The sequence below is a fragment of the Carcharodon carcharias genome, chromosome 1, assembly GCF_017639515.1.
Source record: "Carcharodon carcharias isolate sCarCar2 chromosome 1, sCarCar2.pri, whole genome shotgun sequence".
In the NCBI taxonomy this organism is placed as follows: Eukaryota; Metazoa; Chordata; class Chondrichthyes; order Lamniformes; family Lamnidae; genus Carcharodon; species Carcharodon carcharias.
This window is the reverse complement of record NC_054467.1, coordinates 123,802,046-123,821,837: the sequence shown is the minus strand read 5'-3', so window position 1 is coordinate 123,821,837 and position 19,792 is coordinate 123,802,046. Positions and strand designations below refer to the sequence as shown.

The 19,792-nt window shown below is 45.5% G+C and overlaps 1 protein-coding gene across 3 annotated transcripts in view; it reads left to right on the top strand.

Moving 5' to 3' along the window:
• The first annotated feature begins 12,408 nt into the window (after positions 1 to 12,408).
• Positions 12,409 to 19,792, top strand: part of anapc4 (anaphase promoting complex subunit 4) — a 125,045-nt gene continuing 117,661 nt past the window's right edge. The window contains exon 1 of one of the 3 annotated variants that reach the window (XM_041187616.1): positions 12,409 to 12,535. Coding sequence is in view for 1 of the 3 variants with exons in the window: in XM_041187626.1 (XP_041043560.1) it covers positions 12,530 to 12,535 (6 nt within the window). In the remaining 2 variants the exon portion in view is untranslated. The remainder of the gene's footprint in view (positions 12,536 to 19,792) is intronic. The other 2 variants (XM_041187635.1, XM_041187626.1) reach the window with 2 other exon arrangements.

Sequence of the window (19,792 nt, the reverse complement as noted above, 5' to 3'; positions counted from 1 at the left end):
CCTCCCTGTAAGATCCTTCCTACATGCCAGGAGTCTCACCCCCTCTGCACATTGCCCTTGAGGTGGCTGTGGTGGGGAAGAGACCGTTGTTCACCTCCTTGTAGACTGTGTCTTTGCGAAGAAGATCTGGAGAGAGATGCAGTGGTTTCTGTCGAGGTTCATCCCGAGCAGTTCTGTGACAGAAGACTCTGTGCTCTACGGGCTGTTCCCAGGGACACACACCGAGACAAACATCAACTGCAGCTGGAGGATCATCAACTCGGTGAAAGATGCTCTTTGGTCTGCCCGAAACCTGTTGGTTTTCCAGCGCAAGGAGTTGTCCCCGACCGAGTGTTGCAGACTGGCACATTCCAAAGTCCAGGACTACGTACTGAGGGACACAGTTAAGCTTGGGGCAGCCGCCGCAAAGGCGCAATGGGGAAGGGTCGCTGCCTAAGACCTTTCTGCCACAGTGCACTGGAGGGCTGGGAACTGTAAAGAGCCCCTCAGGCTGTACAGATTAAAATGAATGTCTGCCAATGATTGAAATATTCATTGTTTGTTCTGATACACCTTGTGATTCATGTTGTAAAAGTTGAACCTGTTTGTATTTTTGTAATGGTGATCTGAAATGGTTCGAAATGTTTTTGAAGATTTATGAATAAAGTATATTTTTGCAAAAAAAAAGCATAAATTTCATGAAAAATTCTTTCATGAACACCTGCTACTCAGGCGCAAGGATCAAGATAATGGGGTGGAGACTGTGCCTTGGCCCTCTTTACAGTGCATTGGGTTTTTGGAGTTTCCCTGAAAGCAGTGCTTGGTCTGCACCTGGAATTGGTGAAAGCCCAGCATTCAAGAAGTTAATGAGGCAAAAATAGGCTTTCCTGGCCTCTTGACTCAATTTCTTCTTATTGAGACCCACGAGTTCCCTGATACATGAGCATCCCATGAAGCTGGTGGTGGTCCTTGCAACAGGACTCCACTCAGATCTAAATGTCAGAGTGGGCTTGGCAACAAACTGAATAGGAATCTAAGATAGGCACAATTTTTTTTAAAACCATTCGCCATATTGCAGGCATTGCAGCCTTCTGGCTGCTGTTACCGTCTCAAGTGCATCTCCTTCCTCCCCCATTTTCATGTGCAAGTTCCTTCCAGGAGATAGATATGCCCTCAGCCAACATACTAAATTTGGTTGCAGCTGAATCTGAATTGGCAGAGTACATATCAGGCACATTATACCACTCCAGTACTGGAGAAGGAGGTGAGGAAGTAGGGGTGGGGATAACAGAGAGAGGTAGGAAAATCAAGCCCTTTGAGAAGATAGTGCCGATTGGAAACAGAAGCCATTGCTGGAACTGTACTGGATAGTTTTGGTGAGTTAGGACTGAAAGCATCGTCCCACAACGTTAGATGATAAAGTGGCTTTGGAGCAGAGTGTCTTGCTCAATCATGTCAAATGTTGTGGAGGCATCAAGGAGAATGAAGAGGGATAAAACACCAGGGCACAGAGGATGTAATTTGTGACTCCTGTTAGGGCTGAAAAAAACCCATAAGTTGAATGAACCAGAGTGATTCAAACATGCAATTAAAGGAGAGGCATGAATAGGGCTGGGGGGTGATGAAAGGGAGGTCAGAAACAAGGCAGTAATTGATAACCTGCCACCTGTCTTCCCATTCTGCCGACCTGTGCAAAGCCTCCTGAAGTTTCGTGCGGTCCTCCCTGCTTTTTTGCCAAATCCTGTACTTTGGTGTTATAAGCAAATTTGTGATTGTGCTCCTTATACCCAATTGAAAATCAACTGTCAAAAACAAAGATGGGGAAATACTGAGCTCTGGGAATCACTCACTTCCAAATATTGCCAATCCAAGTAACATGTGCCTTCAGTCTGCCACCGCCCCCCCGACACCCCCCCACCACCGCCCACACCGCACCCCCCCCCCCCCCCCCCCCACCCCCCTCACAGCTTGGTATCTCCATTTCTCTCTAGTAACACAGCGAGTTATTCATCTTTGTGAAGACCCTTCCATATAAATGTAAATTGTTGCTGTCTCTTCCATGATCAAGTTTCATTGTTTTTGTTACATGTCAGAAGATTTTGCACTGGTATATTCCAATGGGGAGACAGGAAATAGTGTCTTATATCTGTCCCATCCCAACAAGTGTTTATTTTCCTCTTTGCCAGTGTTAATTTGAGGATTTGAAATATCTCCAGATGGAGATAGGGAACATCCATAAAGAAGGAATAAATTGATTTCAGATAAGATGCATATGGAGGTACATGCAGGATGAGTACCATACATGTGATTCATCTCAAGATACATTCACAATTTCTACAGTGCCATATGCAGTAATTGTCAAGTACAGCAGTGTCCTTGCCTCACGGGGGAGTATATTGATGGCTGGATCACCTTGGATCCATCTAGCACAATTGCTGATGGCCTGGGAACCTGCCTCATTGATTTGTAGAACCACAGAATTAAACAACACAAGGAAGATGCAAATACAAGCAATAATGGGAAGATGGGTAAAAGGAAAAATGAATAAAGGTATTAAATGTGAAGGTATTTCTCATCATCTTATCTATCCTTTCTGAGATGATCTTGGTCATTTTAAAATTAACAGCAGCTTGAAAAACAGCAAAATGTTTTTTTTTAATAAAATAGAAAATACTGTAAAGCAAATATGATACAAATAAGATAGATAAGAACAGCAAGAAAATTAAAACAGAGACAAAGAAAAAAGGTGCCATGATCATGCATTAGTAGGAGCAGAGCAGTTTTGGTAACAGACACTAAATGAACTTTCCTCAGTTATAATTTTGAAATACATTTTTTTTAAATAAGAGACTCCATCTAGGAGACATTGTGTGCTGAACCATTTCGCTTTCGTTTTACATTTAACAGTGGCATAAAACTTTGCTTTTATAAGCCTTGAATTGTAATTAAAACAATAGGATAACTGGATTTATTATGGTGGTGTGGGGGGATGCATGGAAGGGTTGGGTACTGGCTGGGGATGTGTAGGCCCTGCAAGGCCTCATATAAACAGAATTTCCTTTCAACAAACAGCCAGGTTCCCTTGCCAGCCAGTGGGCAGGAGGGGAAAACTGGCTGCAGGAGGCCACAACTGGGGACCCATCAGAACGATCCTCCATGATATTAATCTGCAGATTACAACACCATATTACCAATTCTCAATCTAAAGCATACTAGTTGTCAGACTTGGCTCAATAGTGGCACTTAGATTGTGGGTTCAATTTTGACTCCAGAAATCCAAGCACATTCTACGCTGGCACTTAAGCACAGAGGGGATATTGCGGTGTTGGAGGTGCCGTCTTTCAGATGAGATGTCAAGCTAGGCATTAATGATCATACTGCATTATTCCAAGTTGAGCAAAGTATTCTCCTGGTGTCCAGGCCTACATTTATCCTTCAACCACCACCTTGAGCAGATGGTCTGGTAATTTAATGAAAGCAAAATACTGCGGAAATAAAAATGAAAAAGTGCTGGAAAAACTCAGTAGGTCTGGTAGCGTCTGTGGAGAGAGAAACAGAGTTAACATTTCGAGTCCATATGACTAAATCCTGAAGAAAGTCATATGGACTTGAAACTTTAACTCTGTTTCTGTCTCCACAGATGCTGCCAGACCTGCTGAGTTTTTCCAGCATTTTTTGTGTTTATTATGGTCTGGTAATTTAGTTCATTACTGTTTGTGGGAGCTTGCTGTGTACAAATTGGCTGCCACGTCTCCTACATTACAACAGTGATGATATTTCAAAAGTATTTAATTGGCTTAATGTGCTTTAAGATATGCTGATGTTGCGAATGGGATTTTATAAATCCAGGGGCAGGATTTATAGGTCAGTGAGCAGGGGGTGGGGCCTGCTCACCGACACGTAAAATGACGTGGGATGATGTCAGGCGGAACTCCCGAATTCACCCCGCATCATTTCCATTTTCAGGTCGGCGGGGCACAGCCAACTCAGCTGTGTGCCCGCCGACCTGTCAACGGCCTATTGAGGCCATTTAAAAAGTTCTTTACATAATTAATGGACCTTAAGGTTGGCGGACAGGCCGGGTGCCCTGGCGGGCTTAAGAAAAAGCATGAAACTTCATCCACGGGCGGGATTAGGTTTCATGAGGGTTTTTAAATATTTAATAAAGGTTTCACTGAAAGTGATGGACATGTCCCAATTCATGTGACAGTGTCATATGAGGGGGCATGTCAGGGAAATTTTGTTTCTGTATCTTTAACATTTTTAAATTTGGAGCTGATCTCCCTGAGGCAGCACTTAGCCTCAGGGAGATCAGTGCGCTCTTTCACGTGCATGTGCAAAAAAGCACACTCCTGGCTCAGGGAATTCCCTCCCCCCGCCCGCACAGGGAGTGGTTGTGCTTCCTGGCGGACATCATGTCACATAAAATGGTGGCACACCCCCGATCAGCTGACCTGCCTGTGCCCAATCCTGCACTTCCCCCCTAACAGGGGGGGGAAAATTCTTCCCCAGGTTTTTCTTTCTATTTATGCATAGGGTGAACAACAAGAGTCCCTGTACAGAAATCTGTGTAACAATACTTTCTACTTTCTGGCAGTGTAAGAAATTTCCATTAAAATCCTTGTACAAAGAAATAATTGAAAAGGCTGACGAAATGTTGATTTTTAATCCCAATGGGGCAGAAATACAAAAAGGTGGTAGTTATATTACAGTTATATACAGCTGTAGTTAGATTCCATTTCAGTTCAGTTCTGGGAATTATGCTTCAGGAAGGACATCTTAAGGTGTTGAAAAGAGTTCATAAGGATACATGAGGACATAGGATAAACGAGCAGGTGCAGGCCATATGGCCTCCAAAGCCTGCTCGACCATTCAATAGGATCCTGACTGATCTTAAACCTCAACTCCATTTTCCCATCCAAACTCCATATTCCTTGAATTTCCTTAAAGTTAAAATAACTATTGATCTCAGCCTTGAACATATTCAATGACTGAACATCCATAGCTCTCTGGAGATAAAGAGAAACTATTTCCTCTGGCAGGAGAGTACAGAACAAGGGAATATAACCTTCTAAGAGTAGAGCTAGGTCATCCAGGGATGATGCAAGGAAGGCACTTCATCAAAACAAAATATTTCATTTACATAGCAGTTTTCACGACCACAGAATGTCCCAAAACATAGCCAATTTATAGCCAATGAAGTATTTCTGAAGTGTAGTCACTTTTATAAGCACAAATGGTAGGCGAAATCTGGCTTTCTCTTCCTCACAAGGTCAACTGAAAATTAAAAAGTTGAGATTGATAGATTTTTGTTGCACAAGGATATTAGGAGTTAGGGAACCATGGTGGGGAGATAGAGTTAAGGTACCAATCATCCACCATCTAATTGAATGGCTGAACAGGCTTGAGGGGCTGAATGTAAACACCTGTTTATATTTTAAACACACTCTTTTACTTCTGCATCTTATAAGTTTCTAATTCTGATAGGCCAGGATTTTGCATTCATCAGGTGGGCTCGGCAGGAGCTGGTGGGGGCAGTCAGGAACCTGGAGTTGGAGAGGCACCATGTGCCTAGGTCAACCGGCCACGGTGAGGTTGGGGTGCCACCAGGAGGTAAGAATGCCGTGCACTGAAGTCAGAATGTCTGTAATAGCAACCATTCCACTGTTGTCTCTATATTGATGTGGGCCTCGAACATGGAATCCCCATTGATAATGGAAAGGCGAGGGCACACTGATCCGATTGCCAGGCATGCACAGTAACAGTGTAATGACTTCAACTAATGACATGTCCTTGCTCTTCCTTTCAGGTTCACCAGAAGCCTGTCGAGGTCAGGAGCCTGAAGGCCCACCGCTCACCCCAGAGGAGGCCAACCTTAGAAACGCACCAACGTCACACTTTCTCAGCCAGGCAGGCACCAACACAGATACCAGCACCTCAGTGGGTATTAGACCATCGGATAGTATCTTGGTGAGGGCACTTCACACTCGCTTGAGGTGCAGGCGGAGGCAGAAGGTACCCAGGGTGCCAGAAGTTGGAGGATTGCTGGGGACCAGGAACATGCTCAGTAGGTGGCTGATGATGTGCTTCTGGAGTCATCCCTGAGGCAGAAGATGCTGGAAGTCCAGTAGGGTGTGCGGGAAGATCTGGTGGATATATGTGAGGGAACTCGTGCCATGGTCTCCATGTTGGAGTGCTCCACGCAGAGCATGAGCAATGCAATGGCCGAGTGCACTGCTTCTTCCACGGCAAGAGTGGCGACTCTCATGGAGAGGCTGTTCCAGGAGCTAAATCAGGGGTTCCTGGGAATGCACTTGGACCTGCAAGCCCTCACACTGGCAATGACCTCAGGCGGTCACTGTCAGTGTGGGAGATGGATTGGGCACCCAGTATCCCAGCTAGGTGCCCATCCATCAATGGTGAGCAGGGAGGTCCAAAGCGACTTGACATTGGCACACGAGCAGCTTGTTGTCCCCATGGCTCCTCTCAGGGTGCTCCAGATGACAGCAGCAGCTCCTCTGCCCCTCTGCCAGTGATCATGGCATCTGATGAGGCTGCCGCGACTGGGGAGATGCCAGCATGGCACTGGCCACTCCCTCCCAGGCAGGGCCGGCATAGACTCCACGGGTCAGAGGACACCCGCCATGGTCATCAAGGCCAACAGGACAGCAGAGTGAGCAGGCTGACTCCAATGCCAGTGCTAGTGATGGGGGAAAACCTAGATGTACCACCTGCAAACGAAAACTTAAAGCATCTTAAGCACAGCAAGGGCTTATCATGGGTGATATTTTCTTACCCCACTTTTACATTAATTATTATTAGGTGTGATGGAGAACACCTTTCCATTTTATTTGTTTTATGTATGCCAGACACCGCACCATTGTGTGTTTGTGTTCAACAAGCCTCTGGGTGCTTCATTAGTTCTGCAGGTGCAGGGTAACCCATGATGTTATGAGTGACTTGTTTGTCACTGAACTTCATTGAAATGGCACATAGTGCATGTTGTTCCCTACCAATCAAATGTTCCTGTCTGGTATCGAGTATGGAGCCTGCAGCCCATGTGGTGGTGGTTCTTCTTTGGTAGGTTAGCTGAAGGAGTATTGGGTCAAAGCCTCCCAGGTATCCCTGCCTCCCTGGAGGTTGCCCAGGTCAGCATCTATCCCCTCAGCATTCTGACTGTGCTCGTCCTCGGACTCACTACTGGACTCACCATCTGCTGCCACTGCGTCCCCCCCTTTCCAGCGCTAGATTGTGCAGGGTGCAGCATGCAACCACTATCAGTGACACACGATCTGGGGGGTATTGCAGAGCACCCCCGAACGGTCTAGGCATCAGAAGCGCATCTTGAGAAGACCGATGGTTCTCTCTACCACAGCCCTTGTGGAGGCATGGCTTCTATTGTACCGCTGTTCGGCCTCTATTCTTGGATGGCAGAGAGGCATCATGAGCCACCTTTTGAGGGGATAGCCCTTGTCACCCAGCACCCATCCATCCAGCCAGGCTGGAGCACTGAAGAGCTTTACCACCTAGGAGTGTCTCAGGATGTAAGCGTCAAGAGAGCTGCCAGGGTACCTTGCACAGAATCTGCATGCTATGGTCACACACTATCTGCACGTTCATGGAGTGGAAACCCTTCCTATTGACAAAGGCACCGGGCTCACCCACTAGCACCTTGATGGCCACATGTGTAGTATGCAGTCTATTGCACCCTGGATGTGGGGAACCCAGCAATTGCGGCAAAGCCGCTGGCTCACTCTGCCTGGCTGGCCTCGTTCATGCGGTAGTAAATGAAATCCAATGCACGCCTGAACAGAGCATCTGTCACTAGCTTGACACAACTGTGGACAGCTGATTGGGAGTCTCCACAAAGATCACCCACCAATCCCTGGAAAGAACCAGAGGCATAGAAGTTGAGGGCCACTGTGACCCTCAGCGCCACTGGCATGGGGTGTCCACCCATACAGTTGGAGCTGATATCAAAGCCGATCATCTGACAGATGGAGGTCATGGTCTCTCTTGAGAGGTGAAGCCTCCTTCGGCATTGCACCTCAAATTGTTGTAGCTGCATCATCGTCTGTAAGCCCTGGCAGCAGGATAATGGCATCTTCTGCGGCCCCTTTCACCTTGGACTTCCTGATGGCCCTGCGCCCCTTGTGCCTGCACCTGTCCTCTGACAGGTTGCTCCCCTGGATGAATAGGGACACCTGGCCTCCTCCCCCTTCTGGCCTTCTCTTCCTCCTCAGAGGAGGTGCCTCCAGCAGAGACCACAATCCACATTCCCAGGGTAAGGGAAAGCTTTCTGGTACCTGGAAGGCCCCAAGCAGTATGACTCCTCCGGAGTCCTGAACTGAAGCCTGTTATTACTGACAAAGCAGCTCTGAAGCGAAATGAAGTTGTCCTGTTCAGACAAGCAAGCAGCAGAAACTTATAAGCTAAACCACTAACAACTCGCATTAGCTCGCATCACCACTCTTATCCTGCCTGTGGATGAGGTTGTCATTGCCCGTTGCGCCTGTACGATGCCCTGAAAAATCACACAGGCTGTGTAAAATCACAGACAACTGGTGCCTCAAGGGCCTTAACTGGCCCATTAATTAATGGCAGGCGTGCCTCTGACCTCATAGTGCCCGCCTAGCGAAATATCGCAACGGTGTGTAGTGACGTCGGGATGCACGCCCGATGTCATCGCACATCATTTTACGTTCCGGCATGCCGGGCGTGCACCTGCACGCCAAATGTAAAATTCTGCCTATAGAATAGTACAGTGCAGACAGAAGCCATTTGGCCCATGGTGCCTATGCCAGCTCTTTAGTAGAGCTAATCAACTAATCTCACCCAGTTCTTTGCCCTCAGTCCTGTAGTTTTTTTCCCTTTCAAATATTTATTTAATTAATATCAGCTGTGGTCCAGTTTTTAGCACTTTTGCCTCTGTCACAAGGTTCTGGCTTCAGGTCCCACTCCAGGGCCTGAGCACAAAAATCAAGGCTGACACTCCAGAGCACTGAAGGTGTGCTGCACTGTTAGAGGTGCTGCTTTTCAGATGAAATGTCAAACAAAGACTTTATCTGCCTGCCTGGGTGGATGTGGCTGGGAGTCGGAGCGGAGCAAACCTGCAGGAGACAGTTGGGAGCTGAGGAGCGCTTATAAATTCAGAACGGCAATTGCAGAGCGGCCTAGCTTGCTGGGAGTCAGAGCGGAGCAGACCTGCAGGAAACAGTTAGGAGTTGAGGAGCGCGCTGTTTCACTGTTTCAGCTGCTGTGAAGCTGCAGTCCGGGAAAAAGATAAAGAGCAACAGTGACATCACAGGAAGCTAAGTAAGATTGGCTGGTAAGTGCTCAGTCTAAGGGACAGTGTGTGAGAAACCAGTTTAGGACAGGTGAGTTCAGGTAGATCTATAAATAAAAAGAACTAAAACTTTAAAATAATAAACCAAAATTTGAAAACTTTAAAGTTGAAATAAAACAATAAAGATAAAAAAGCAATAAAAATAAACTAAATTAAACATACATCTAAAACACATACCTTTGTACTTAAGAAGCATATAACCTTTAGTTGTTAGTGGTGTGAACATTCAATAAATACAGTAAATTGTAGCATACATAGGAAGAAAGTAATTAAAATAAATTAACTAAATAACATAAGTTAGAATGGCGGGACAGGTGTTATGATGCAGCTGTGGGATGTGGGAGCTTTTGGACGCGAAGGTGATCCATGACAAACACTTCTGCAGGAAGTGTAAGCAGTTTGAGGAATTCAGGATCAGGATTATTGATCTGGAAGCTGAAATGCAGACACTGCGCAACGTAAGGGAGAGGGAGAATTATCTGGATACTTTGTTCCAGAAGACAGCCACACCTCTTAGAAGAGGGTCATCTGTTTCGTTCAGCAGTGAGGGACAGGAGGATGTGACTGTCAGTGAGGCAGGTAATGGGACCGAGCAGACAGTTCCTCGTAACATAAAGCCCCCATTCCAGGTATCAGTCAATTGAACCTTCTCTGAGCTGCTTCTAAGCAGGGTTGGAGAAGTTGATGGAGGCATTTGTGCCCTGCTCGCTTGGCCTGAAGGACAAAGAGTTGACCTTTTCCTCCTCAAATGTCAAAACCGCTTGATGACAGTCTTCTCCATGTGGGCCTGACCAAGGTTTTTTCCCATGCATTGGGATCCAGCTTACAAGCCCTAAGGTTGACTTTCAGATTATCTTTACATCTAAGTTTGGCTTGTCCTGTGGTGTGTGTTCCCGTGCTCAGCTGCCTGTAAAGTACCGCCTTTGGTATGTGGAAATCCTCCATGCGAACCACATGACTGACCCCATGCTCTCGATGCCAGCTTTGCAGCACTTTGCAAGGACCTTGGTGTTGGGGATTCTGTCCTGCCAACTGATGTTGCAAATAGATCTCAAACAGCATAGATGGCTTTATGTGATGCTGGTAAGTTGTCCAAGTCTCACACCTATAAAGAAGTGATGTAAGAACCACTGCCTGGTAGACTTTGATCTTCGTTCTGAGACAAACTCCATGCTCTTTCCAAATTCTGTGATTGAGCCTGCCAAACGCTGAGCTTGTGTTTTCCAGGCATTGGTTGATTTTGTCAGCCTGCATAGTGTTATTGGAGAGGATACTCCCCAGATAGCAAAACTTCTGGACTGAACAGAGGGGTGTGTTGTTGATAGTGACTGTGGGGGCTTGGAGTATATGGCCAGGGGTGAGCTTTTACAAGATCCCTGTCTTCTTCAGACTTAGTGCCAGGCGAGGACAAAGCGGCCAATAAGCAGCTGAATGTCCTCTGGTGTATGTGCTATGACAATGCAGTCTTCCACGAACAAGAGTTCACGTAATCTTTATGCCTTGAGCATTTGCAAGTTGAAGAGTTTGCCATCTGTCCTGAATTAAACGTGTACTCCTGTGTCAAAATCTTTGAGAGCATTCTGGAGCATGGCCGAGAACTAAATGGCAAATAAATATGGAGCCAATACGCTGCCTTGCTTGATGCCGTTGGCAACAGGAAAGGCATCCAATCACATACAACTTTGCATCACGCTGGCCATCATGAAATGAGTGAATGACACTGATCATCTTTTCGAGACAGCCAAATTTGTACTGAACCTTCCAAAGGCCTTCCCAGTTTACTGGTCAGGTCAGCGAACACCATATTGAGGTCCTCATTCTGTTTGAGGGAATTTTCTTCAATTTGACATGCTGCAAAGATCATGTCCATTCTTCCTTTATGGAAGCCATGCTGTGATTCTGGACGTACAAAGTCAGTGAGATGAGTGACAATCTGATTAAGAATAACCTTCACAAGAATTTTTCCTGCAGTTGAAAGAAGTGGTATTTGATGGACTTGCTGGTTGTAGAGATGACTAATGGAGGCATCCTTGTAGTCTTGGGCACAGTACCCTGGTTCCACATTAGGCAGAAAAGACTAGAGTTTTCCAGCCATGCCAGTCCCTCCTTACTTGAATACTTCAGGTCGCATGTCATCAGCTCCTAGCAATTTGCCCATCGAAAGCTGCTTTGTGGCCTTCATGACTTCTGCTTGTAAAGGATCAAGAGCAAGCCCTCCCAGAATGTGGTGCTGTGGAAGTGACTCAATGGTATCATTGCACACAATGGATTGTTGGTTTAGGAGATTGCTGAAGTGCTCCGCTGAAATAGAGAGAATCTCATGCCCATTTATTAGGAGCTGATTGCCATCGGCTGAGAGGAGGGATGTGACACCACTGATTTTGGGACTATAGACTGATTGCAGGCCTCCATATCCAGCCTTCAGGTTGTTTTTATCAGCGGCTGCTTGAAGCTCATCAGCTATGTTTTCCACCATCGATTCTTTCTCTCTCTCGGTTTGGCCTGCAGCTGGTGTTTTGCGCATTGGTATCTGGTGTTCCTTGCTGATGATTTTATATCAGATCTGCAAGATCTTTGCACGTTGTGCACTTTGTCTAGAAGCTTGCCTATGACTTGGTCATTGTTGTCGAACCAGTCTTGGTGCTTCCATTTAATGAATCCTAGGCCCTCAGATGTGCTGCTACATATATTTTCATCTCATTTCTATATATTTTTAGCTCTGATGAAGGGTCATACGGCCTCGAAACGTCAGCTGTATCCCTCTCCGCAGATGCTGTCAGACCTGCTGAGTTTTTCCAGGTATTTTTGTTTTTGTTCTAGATTTCCAGCATCCGCAGTGTTTTATTTTTATCGTTCATAACCTCTTTAAAGCGCTCATATTAGTACAGATGGATGTAGTATTAATTCTAAATCTTTAAACGATTTATTATTCTGTGTCAAAGGTTGCGAAGCACCAGCCACTGCCAAATTTAAGACTTGTTAACCCGTTTGCCACCGCGCGCGTCGGAAGAATTGCGCGCTCACGCTAGCCCATCCGCTCGTGCGTTCTCGCTGCTCGGACGCATACGTAACTGCTTCGCCGCGCTCTGCGTTTTGTTCTCGCGATACCTTCGCGGGGTGGGTGGGGAGAAGAGGAGTGAGTGCGCATGTGTGCTGTGTGTTTAAAAGTGGTTGCTACTGGCTGGAGCTTCTGGGTGAAGTGGCATGCAGGTAAATAATGGCTGTTACTGGTCTAGCAATTCAGCTCATGGTGGTCTTGACTTGTCTTCAGTAAAGCAGTGGCGGCTTCAAGGCGAAGGCGGAGAGAAAGCCCCGGGTGTAGTTCCCATCCTCAGGCCGTCCTCGCTCATCAGGCACTTTTCTCTTGTGACCTGCCTTTTCGATGCGCTCGGAGTTGAAAAATATCTTCATAACCGGTTATAACGCTGCAAATTTATTGTGCACCAGATCAGTTTCAGACTCTGACAAGAAGCCCCCTTTTTATTAGTAACACAGGGACATCAGGAGGTCATTCAGCCCCTCCAGCTGCTTCAGCCTTTTATGGAAATCAAACTACATCCACCTATTTTGACTCCATATCCCTTAATGTCTTTGATTAATAAGATTCCGTTGCTCTCAGATTTACAATTAATTGAGCAAGCATCTGCTTTTTTTAAAATGGGAGGAAATTCTGCTTTTTTAACACGCTGTGTAAAGAAGTGTTTCTTAACTTCTCACCAAAATGGCCTGGCTCTAATTTAAAAGTTAAGTTTCCCTTGACCAAGACTCTCCCACCAGTGTAAAAGGTTTTTCTCGAGCTTATCAATTCTTTTAAAAATCAAGTTCCCCCTTATATGTCAGGGAACGAAAGCAAACTTCGTGCAAACTCCTACTGTAACCCTTGCAGCCATGGTAACAATTCTGGTGAATTTGTGCTTCACTCCATTAAAGACTAATATATTTTTGCTAAGATGCAATCACTTAATGGAGTTTCTCTAATGAAGCAACAAAGCTAATATGGCTAATAAAATTATTAATTTTGCTTCTAATTTCCATCCCTCCATCATTTTCATGTGGTCCATCACTGACACTTCCCTTCCCTTCCTTGACCTCTTTGTCTCAATTTCTGGTGATAGACTGTCCACCAATGTTCATTACAAGCCTACCGACTCCCACAGTTACCTTGACTACAGCTCCTCACACTCCACTTCCTGTAAGGACTCCATCCCATTCTCTCAGTTCCTTCGCCTCTGTTGCATCTGTTCTGATGATGCCACTTTCCAAAACAGTTACTCTGACATGTCTTCCTTAAACGAGGTTTTCCACCCCCTGTGGTTGACAGGGCCCTCAACCGTGTCTGGCTCATCTACCGCGCATCCGCCCTCACACCTTCCTCTCCCTCCCAGAACCATGAAAGAGTCCCCCTTGTCCTCACTTATCACCCCACAAGCCTCTATGTTCAAAGGATCATCCTCTGCCATTTCCGCCAGCTCCAGCATGATGCCACCACCAAACGCATCTTCCCTTCACAACCCCCACCCCAGCGGCTTTCCGAAGGGATCGTTCCCTCTGGGAGACCCTGGTCCATTCCTCCATCACCCCCTACACCTCAACCCCCTCCCACGGCACCTTCCTATGCAACGGCAGAAGGTGCAACACCTGCCCCTTTACTTGCCCCCCTCCTCACCGTCCAAGGGCCAAAACACTCCTTTCAAGTGAAGCAGCATTTCACTTGCACTTCCCTCAATTTAGTCTACTGCATTCACTGCTCCCAATGTGGTCTCCTCTACATTGGAGAGACCAAATGCAGACTGGGTGACTACTTTGCGGAACACTTTTGGTCTGTCCGCAAGCATGACCCAGACCTCCCTGTCGCTTGCCATTCCAACACATCACCCTGCTCTCATGCCCACATGTCAATCCTTGGCCTGCTGCAATGTTCCACTGAAGCTCAACGCAAACTGCAGGAACAGCTCCTCATCTTCCGACTAAGCACTTTACAGCCTTCCGGAATTAATATTGAGTTCAACGACTTCAGATCATGAACTCTCTCCTCCGTCCCCACCCCCTTTCCGATCCCCTTTTTTCCAATAATTCATAATTTTAAAAGAATATATTTTTCTTTTCCTGCCTATTTTTAAATTTATTTTGATCTATTGTTTTATCTCCACCTTTTAGCCCATTTTGATCCTTCCCCCCCACCACCATCTGCCACTTACTTGTCCTGCTTGCTACCCTTAATGTCCCCATTAGCACGTTCCTTAGATAATGTCACCACCATCAACACCCCTTTGTCCTTTTTGTCTATGACATCTTTGGTAATCTCTTCTTTGCCTCCACCTATCACTGGCCCACTGTCTAGGTCTACCTGTCCCACCCCCCTCTACCAGCTTATATTTCACCTTGTTTCTCTATTTCCTTAGTTCTGATGAAGCCTCATACAGACTCAATGTCAACTGTGTTCCTCTCCGCAGATGCTGTCAGACCTGCTGAGTTTTTCCATCTATTTTTGTTTTTGTTTCAGATTTCCAGCATCCACAGTATTTTGCTTTTATCTTAGGCTAATATGACTGATGTATATATGGACTTGCAAGAGGTGTTGAATAAGGTTTGCATCACAGGTTTGTTAGCAAAGTTGAAGCCCATGGAATAAGATGGACAGTGGTCGCATACATAGAAAATTGGCTGAGCGATGGGTAACAGCAGTGGCAGATGCTTGTTTTCTGACTGGAGGAATGTATTCAGTGGGGTTCCTCATGCCTTGGTACTAGAACCACTGTTCTTGATATATACTAATGACCATACTTCAGTGTACAGGACAAAATTTGCAAAAGACGGAACTTGGGAAGTGTTGTGAGCTGTGAGGAGGATAGTAATGAAATTCAAGAGGATAGAGGTAGACCAGTGGAAGCTGAAATTTAATGCAGACAAGTGTGTTTGGTAGGCAGAATAAGGAGTAGCAATATAAAGTAAAGGGTGTAATACGAAAGGGAGTTCAGAAATGGAGACCTGGGTATGCATGTACACATATTGTTGAAAGTGGCAGAAGAGGTGAAGAAAGTTGTTTTTAAAAAAAAAGGTATGGGGCGCCCTGAGCTTTATAAAAACATAAGAAATGTGAGTTGACATATGTTTTATGGCCCCTTGAAACTGTTCTGCCATTTAATTTGATTCATATATTCAATTTATAAATAGAGGTGTAGAGTACAAAAGCAAGGAAGATATGAATATTTACAAAATGTTGGTTTGGCCTCAAGTGGAGTATGATGTCCAATTCTGGGCACCACACTTTAGGAAGGATGTGAAGGCTTTAGAGAGGGTGCAGAAAATGTGAGAAAGGTTTCCAGGAATATGGGACTTGTTACTTGGATAGATTGAAGAAGCTAAGATTGAGAGATGATTTGATGGATGATTTGGGTTGGAGAGAAACTGCTTCCGTTGGTGGAAGGGTCGAAAAGCAGAAATTTAAAGTTATTGGGGGCAAAAGAATCAAAGGCAACATGAAAAATGGTTTGTTGCCATGAGCAGTTACAATCTAAAATTGAGTATTGGAGGCAGATTCAACAGTAGTTTACAAAAGAGGTGGTTAAGTACCGGAGGGGGAAAAATTTGCAGGGCTATGGTGAAAGATTGGGGGAGTGGCAGTAGTAAATATCATCTACTATGTGTCTGCCCATTTCACCAGCCTGTCTACATCTTCCTGAGGTCTATGCTGGTCTCCCTGCTGTTTTCTATATCTCCCAGTTTTCTGGCATCTGCAAACCTTGAAATTGTGCATCAAGTACCCAAGTCATTTATATACATCAAAAAGAGCACTGGTTCCAAAACTGACCTCTAGGGCCAGCACTGCATATAGGCCACCACTAGCTGCTCACCATTAATCTCTGTCCCTTAGCCAATTTCGTGTAAGCACAGCCACAACCACCTAAACTGCAACTTTGCTTACTTGTCTGCTTTGTGATGTTTTGTCCAGCACCTTTTGGAAGTCCATATGCACTGCATCAACCTCACGATCCTCGTCAATGCTCTCCATTACTTCAACAGTGAACTCAGTTAAGCCAATCAAATGTGATTTGCCTTTAATGAGCCCTTGCCGGTTTTCATTCATAAATCCATATCTTTCATGTGCCAATTAATTTTGTCCTTGATTAATTTCACTAAAAGCAAAAAAAAACTTCCTTGTCACTGATGTTGGGCTGACTGGCTTGTAGTTGCCAGGTTTATCCCTCTCCCCTTTTGAACAGAGGTCACTTGCAATCCACTGAAATCATTCCCATATCAGAAGAGGATTGGAAAATTGTAGTTAGAGCCTCCAAATTAAAATCCTGTTTTCCTTAGCAATCTAGGAGGCATTCCATCTGGACCAGGTGACTTCTTGACTTTGAATGTTGCCAACAATTTACGTACTTTATTTTTGTGCTATGCAATTTTTCTAAGTACTCCTTTACTGTGAAGTTGGCAGCATCCTCTTTAGTGAAGGCAGATGTTATCCTCATACGCGCTTTGACTAACTATTTTCTGCTTTAATATTCTTTATCAAACAGCATATTTCAACAATGGCTTGCTGCAGATAATTCCATGTTCAAACTACCCTCTGTGAAGAATTATTTTCTGAACTTAGGTTTATTTTGCTTTGATTCACAGGATGTGGGTGTGACTAATAAGGTCTTTTTATTCATTCATTCATGGGATGTGGGCATTGCACAGTCGTTGTGGAAACGAAGTCCTGCTTTCACGTTAAGGATACCCTCCATCGTGTTGTGTGGCACCACCACTGTGCTAAATGGGATAAATTTCGAACACATGTAGCAGCTCAAGACTGGGCAACCATGAGGTGCTGTGGGCCATCAGCAGCAGCAGAATTGTACTCAACCACAATCTGTAACCTCATAACCTGGCATATCCCCCACTCTACCATGACCATCAAGACAAGGGATCAACCTTGGTTCAATGAAGAGTGCAGGAGGGCATGCCAGGAGCAACACCAGGCATTTCTAAAAATGAGGTGACAACCTGGTAATACTACAACACAGGAAAACTTACATGCCACACGGCATAAGCAACAAGTGATATAAAGAAAGCGGGAAGAAACTTAAGCAAGAAGTCAGGGGGGCTAAAAGTCATGAAAAGTCATTGGCAACCAGAATTAACGAAAATTCCAAGGCCTTTTATACATATGTGAAAAGCAAGAGGGTAGCCAGGGAAAGGGCAAGCCCACTCAGGGACAGAGGTGGGAATCTAGAAGAAATGGGAGAGATACTGAATGAGTACTTCTCATCAGTATTCACCAAAGAGAAGGACTTAGTGGTTGATTTGTCAAGGGAAGTGTGTGTAGATAGCCTGGATCATGTTGAGATCAAAAAAGAGGTGTTAGACGTCTTGAAGAATATTAAGGTGGATAAGTCCCCAGGGCCAGATGGGATCCACCCTAGAGTACTGAGGGAGGCAAGGGAAGAGATTGCTGGGGCCTTGACAGAAATCTTTGTATCCTCGCTGGCTACAGGTGAGGTCCCAGAGGACTGGAGAATGGCCAATGTTGTTCCATTGTTTAAGAAGGGTAGCAGGGATAATCCAGGAAATTACAGGCCAGTGAGCCTTACGTCAGTGGTAGGGAAATTATTGGAGAAGATTCTTCGTGACAGGATTTGCTACCATTTGGAAGCAAATGGGCGTATTAGTGAGAGGCAGCATGGTTTTGTGAAGGGGAGGTCGTGTCTCACTAACTTGATCGAGTTTTTCGAGGAAGTGACAAAGATGATCGACGGTGGAAGGGCAGTGGATGTTACCTGCATGGATTTCAGTAAGGCCTTTGACAAGGTCCTTCATGGCAGACTGGTACAGAAGGTAAAATCGCACGGGATTGGAGGTGAGCTGGCAAGATGGATACAGAATTGGCTTGGTCATAGAAGATAGAGGATAGCAGTGGAAGGGTGCTTTTCTGAATGGAGAGCTGTGACTAGTGGTGTTCCACAGCGGTCAGTGCTGGAACCTTTGCTGTTTGTAGTATAGGTAAATGTTTTGGAGGAAAATATAACTGGGCTAATTAGTAAGTTTGCAGACGACACTAAGGTTGGAAGAGTTGCAGAAAGTGAAGAGGATTGTGAAAGGATACAATAGAATATAGATCAGTTGGAGACTTGGGCGGAGAAATGGCAGATGGAGTTTAATCCGGACAAATGCAAAGTAATGAATATTGAAAGGTCTAATACAGGTAGGAATTATACAGTAAATGGCAGAACCCTTAAGTGCAGAGGGATCTGGGTATACAGGTCCACAGGTCACTGAAAGTGGCAACGCAGGTGGATAAGGTAGTCAGGAAGGCATATGGCAGAGGTATTGAGTATAAAAGCTGGGAAGTCATGCTGCAGCTGTATAGAACCTTGGTTTGGCCACACTTGGAATATTGCGTCCAATTCTGATCGCCACATTACCAGAAGGATATGGAGGCATTGGAGAGGGTGCAGAGGAGGTTTACCAGGATGCTGCCTGGTCTGGAGCTTATTAGCTATGAGGAGAGGTTGGAGAAACTCGGATTGTCCTCACTAGAGCGACGGAGATTGAGAGGCAACTTGATAGTTTACAAAATTATGAGTGGCATGGACAGAGTAGATAGTCAGAAGCTTTTTCCCAGGGTGGAAGAGTCAATTACTAGGGGACATAGATTTAAGGTGAGAGGAGAAAACTTTAGAGGAGATGTGTGGGGCAAATTTTTTACGCAGAGGGTAATGAATATCTGGAATTCGCTGCCAGAGGAGGTGGTGGAAGCAGTTACGATAGTGGTGTTTAAGAGGCAGATTGACAAATACATGAATAGGATGGGAATAGAGGGATACGGACCCCAGAAGTGCAAAATGTTTTAATTTGACAGGCAATATGATCGGCGCAGGCTTGTTCCTGTGCTGTACTTTTCTTTGTTCTTTGATAGACAGCTAAGCGATTCCACAACCAGTCGTGAATGGTGGTGGACAATTAACCAATTCACTGGAGGAGGAGGCTCCACAAATATCCCCATCCTCAACAATGGGGAAGTCCAGCATATCAGTACAAACGATAAGGCTGAAGCATTCATGTCAGTCTTCAGCTAGAAGCGCTGAGTGGATGATCCTTCTCTGCCTCCTCCAGAGGTCCCCAACATCACAGATGCCAGCCTTCAGCCAATTTGATTCACTCCATGTGATAGCAAAAGCCGGCTGAAGGCACCAGAGACGCTGCAAAGGCTATGGGCCCTGACAACATTTTGTGTTTGACTCCTTCATAGATGTCAGAGCTCACACTTTATAGCCAAAAGCACTCTTGTGAGGAGTTGGAGAGGATGTGTGGAGGCAATCTTGTCTGGGCCCTTACTATGCCCAACACAATGGCCATACCATGGCGGCCTGGTGGGGAGGAACAATGCGGTGGGATCTCCAAAAATTGATGCTGGCTTAAAATGACAGCAGAATCTTTTGCTTCAGTCCGCCATGGCAGGTCACAATTCCTGCCAGAGGC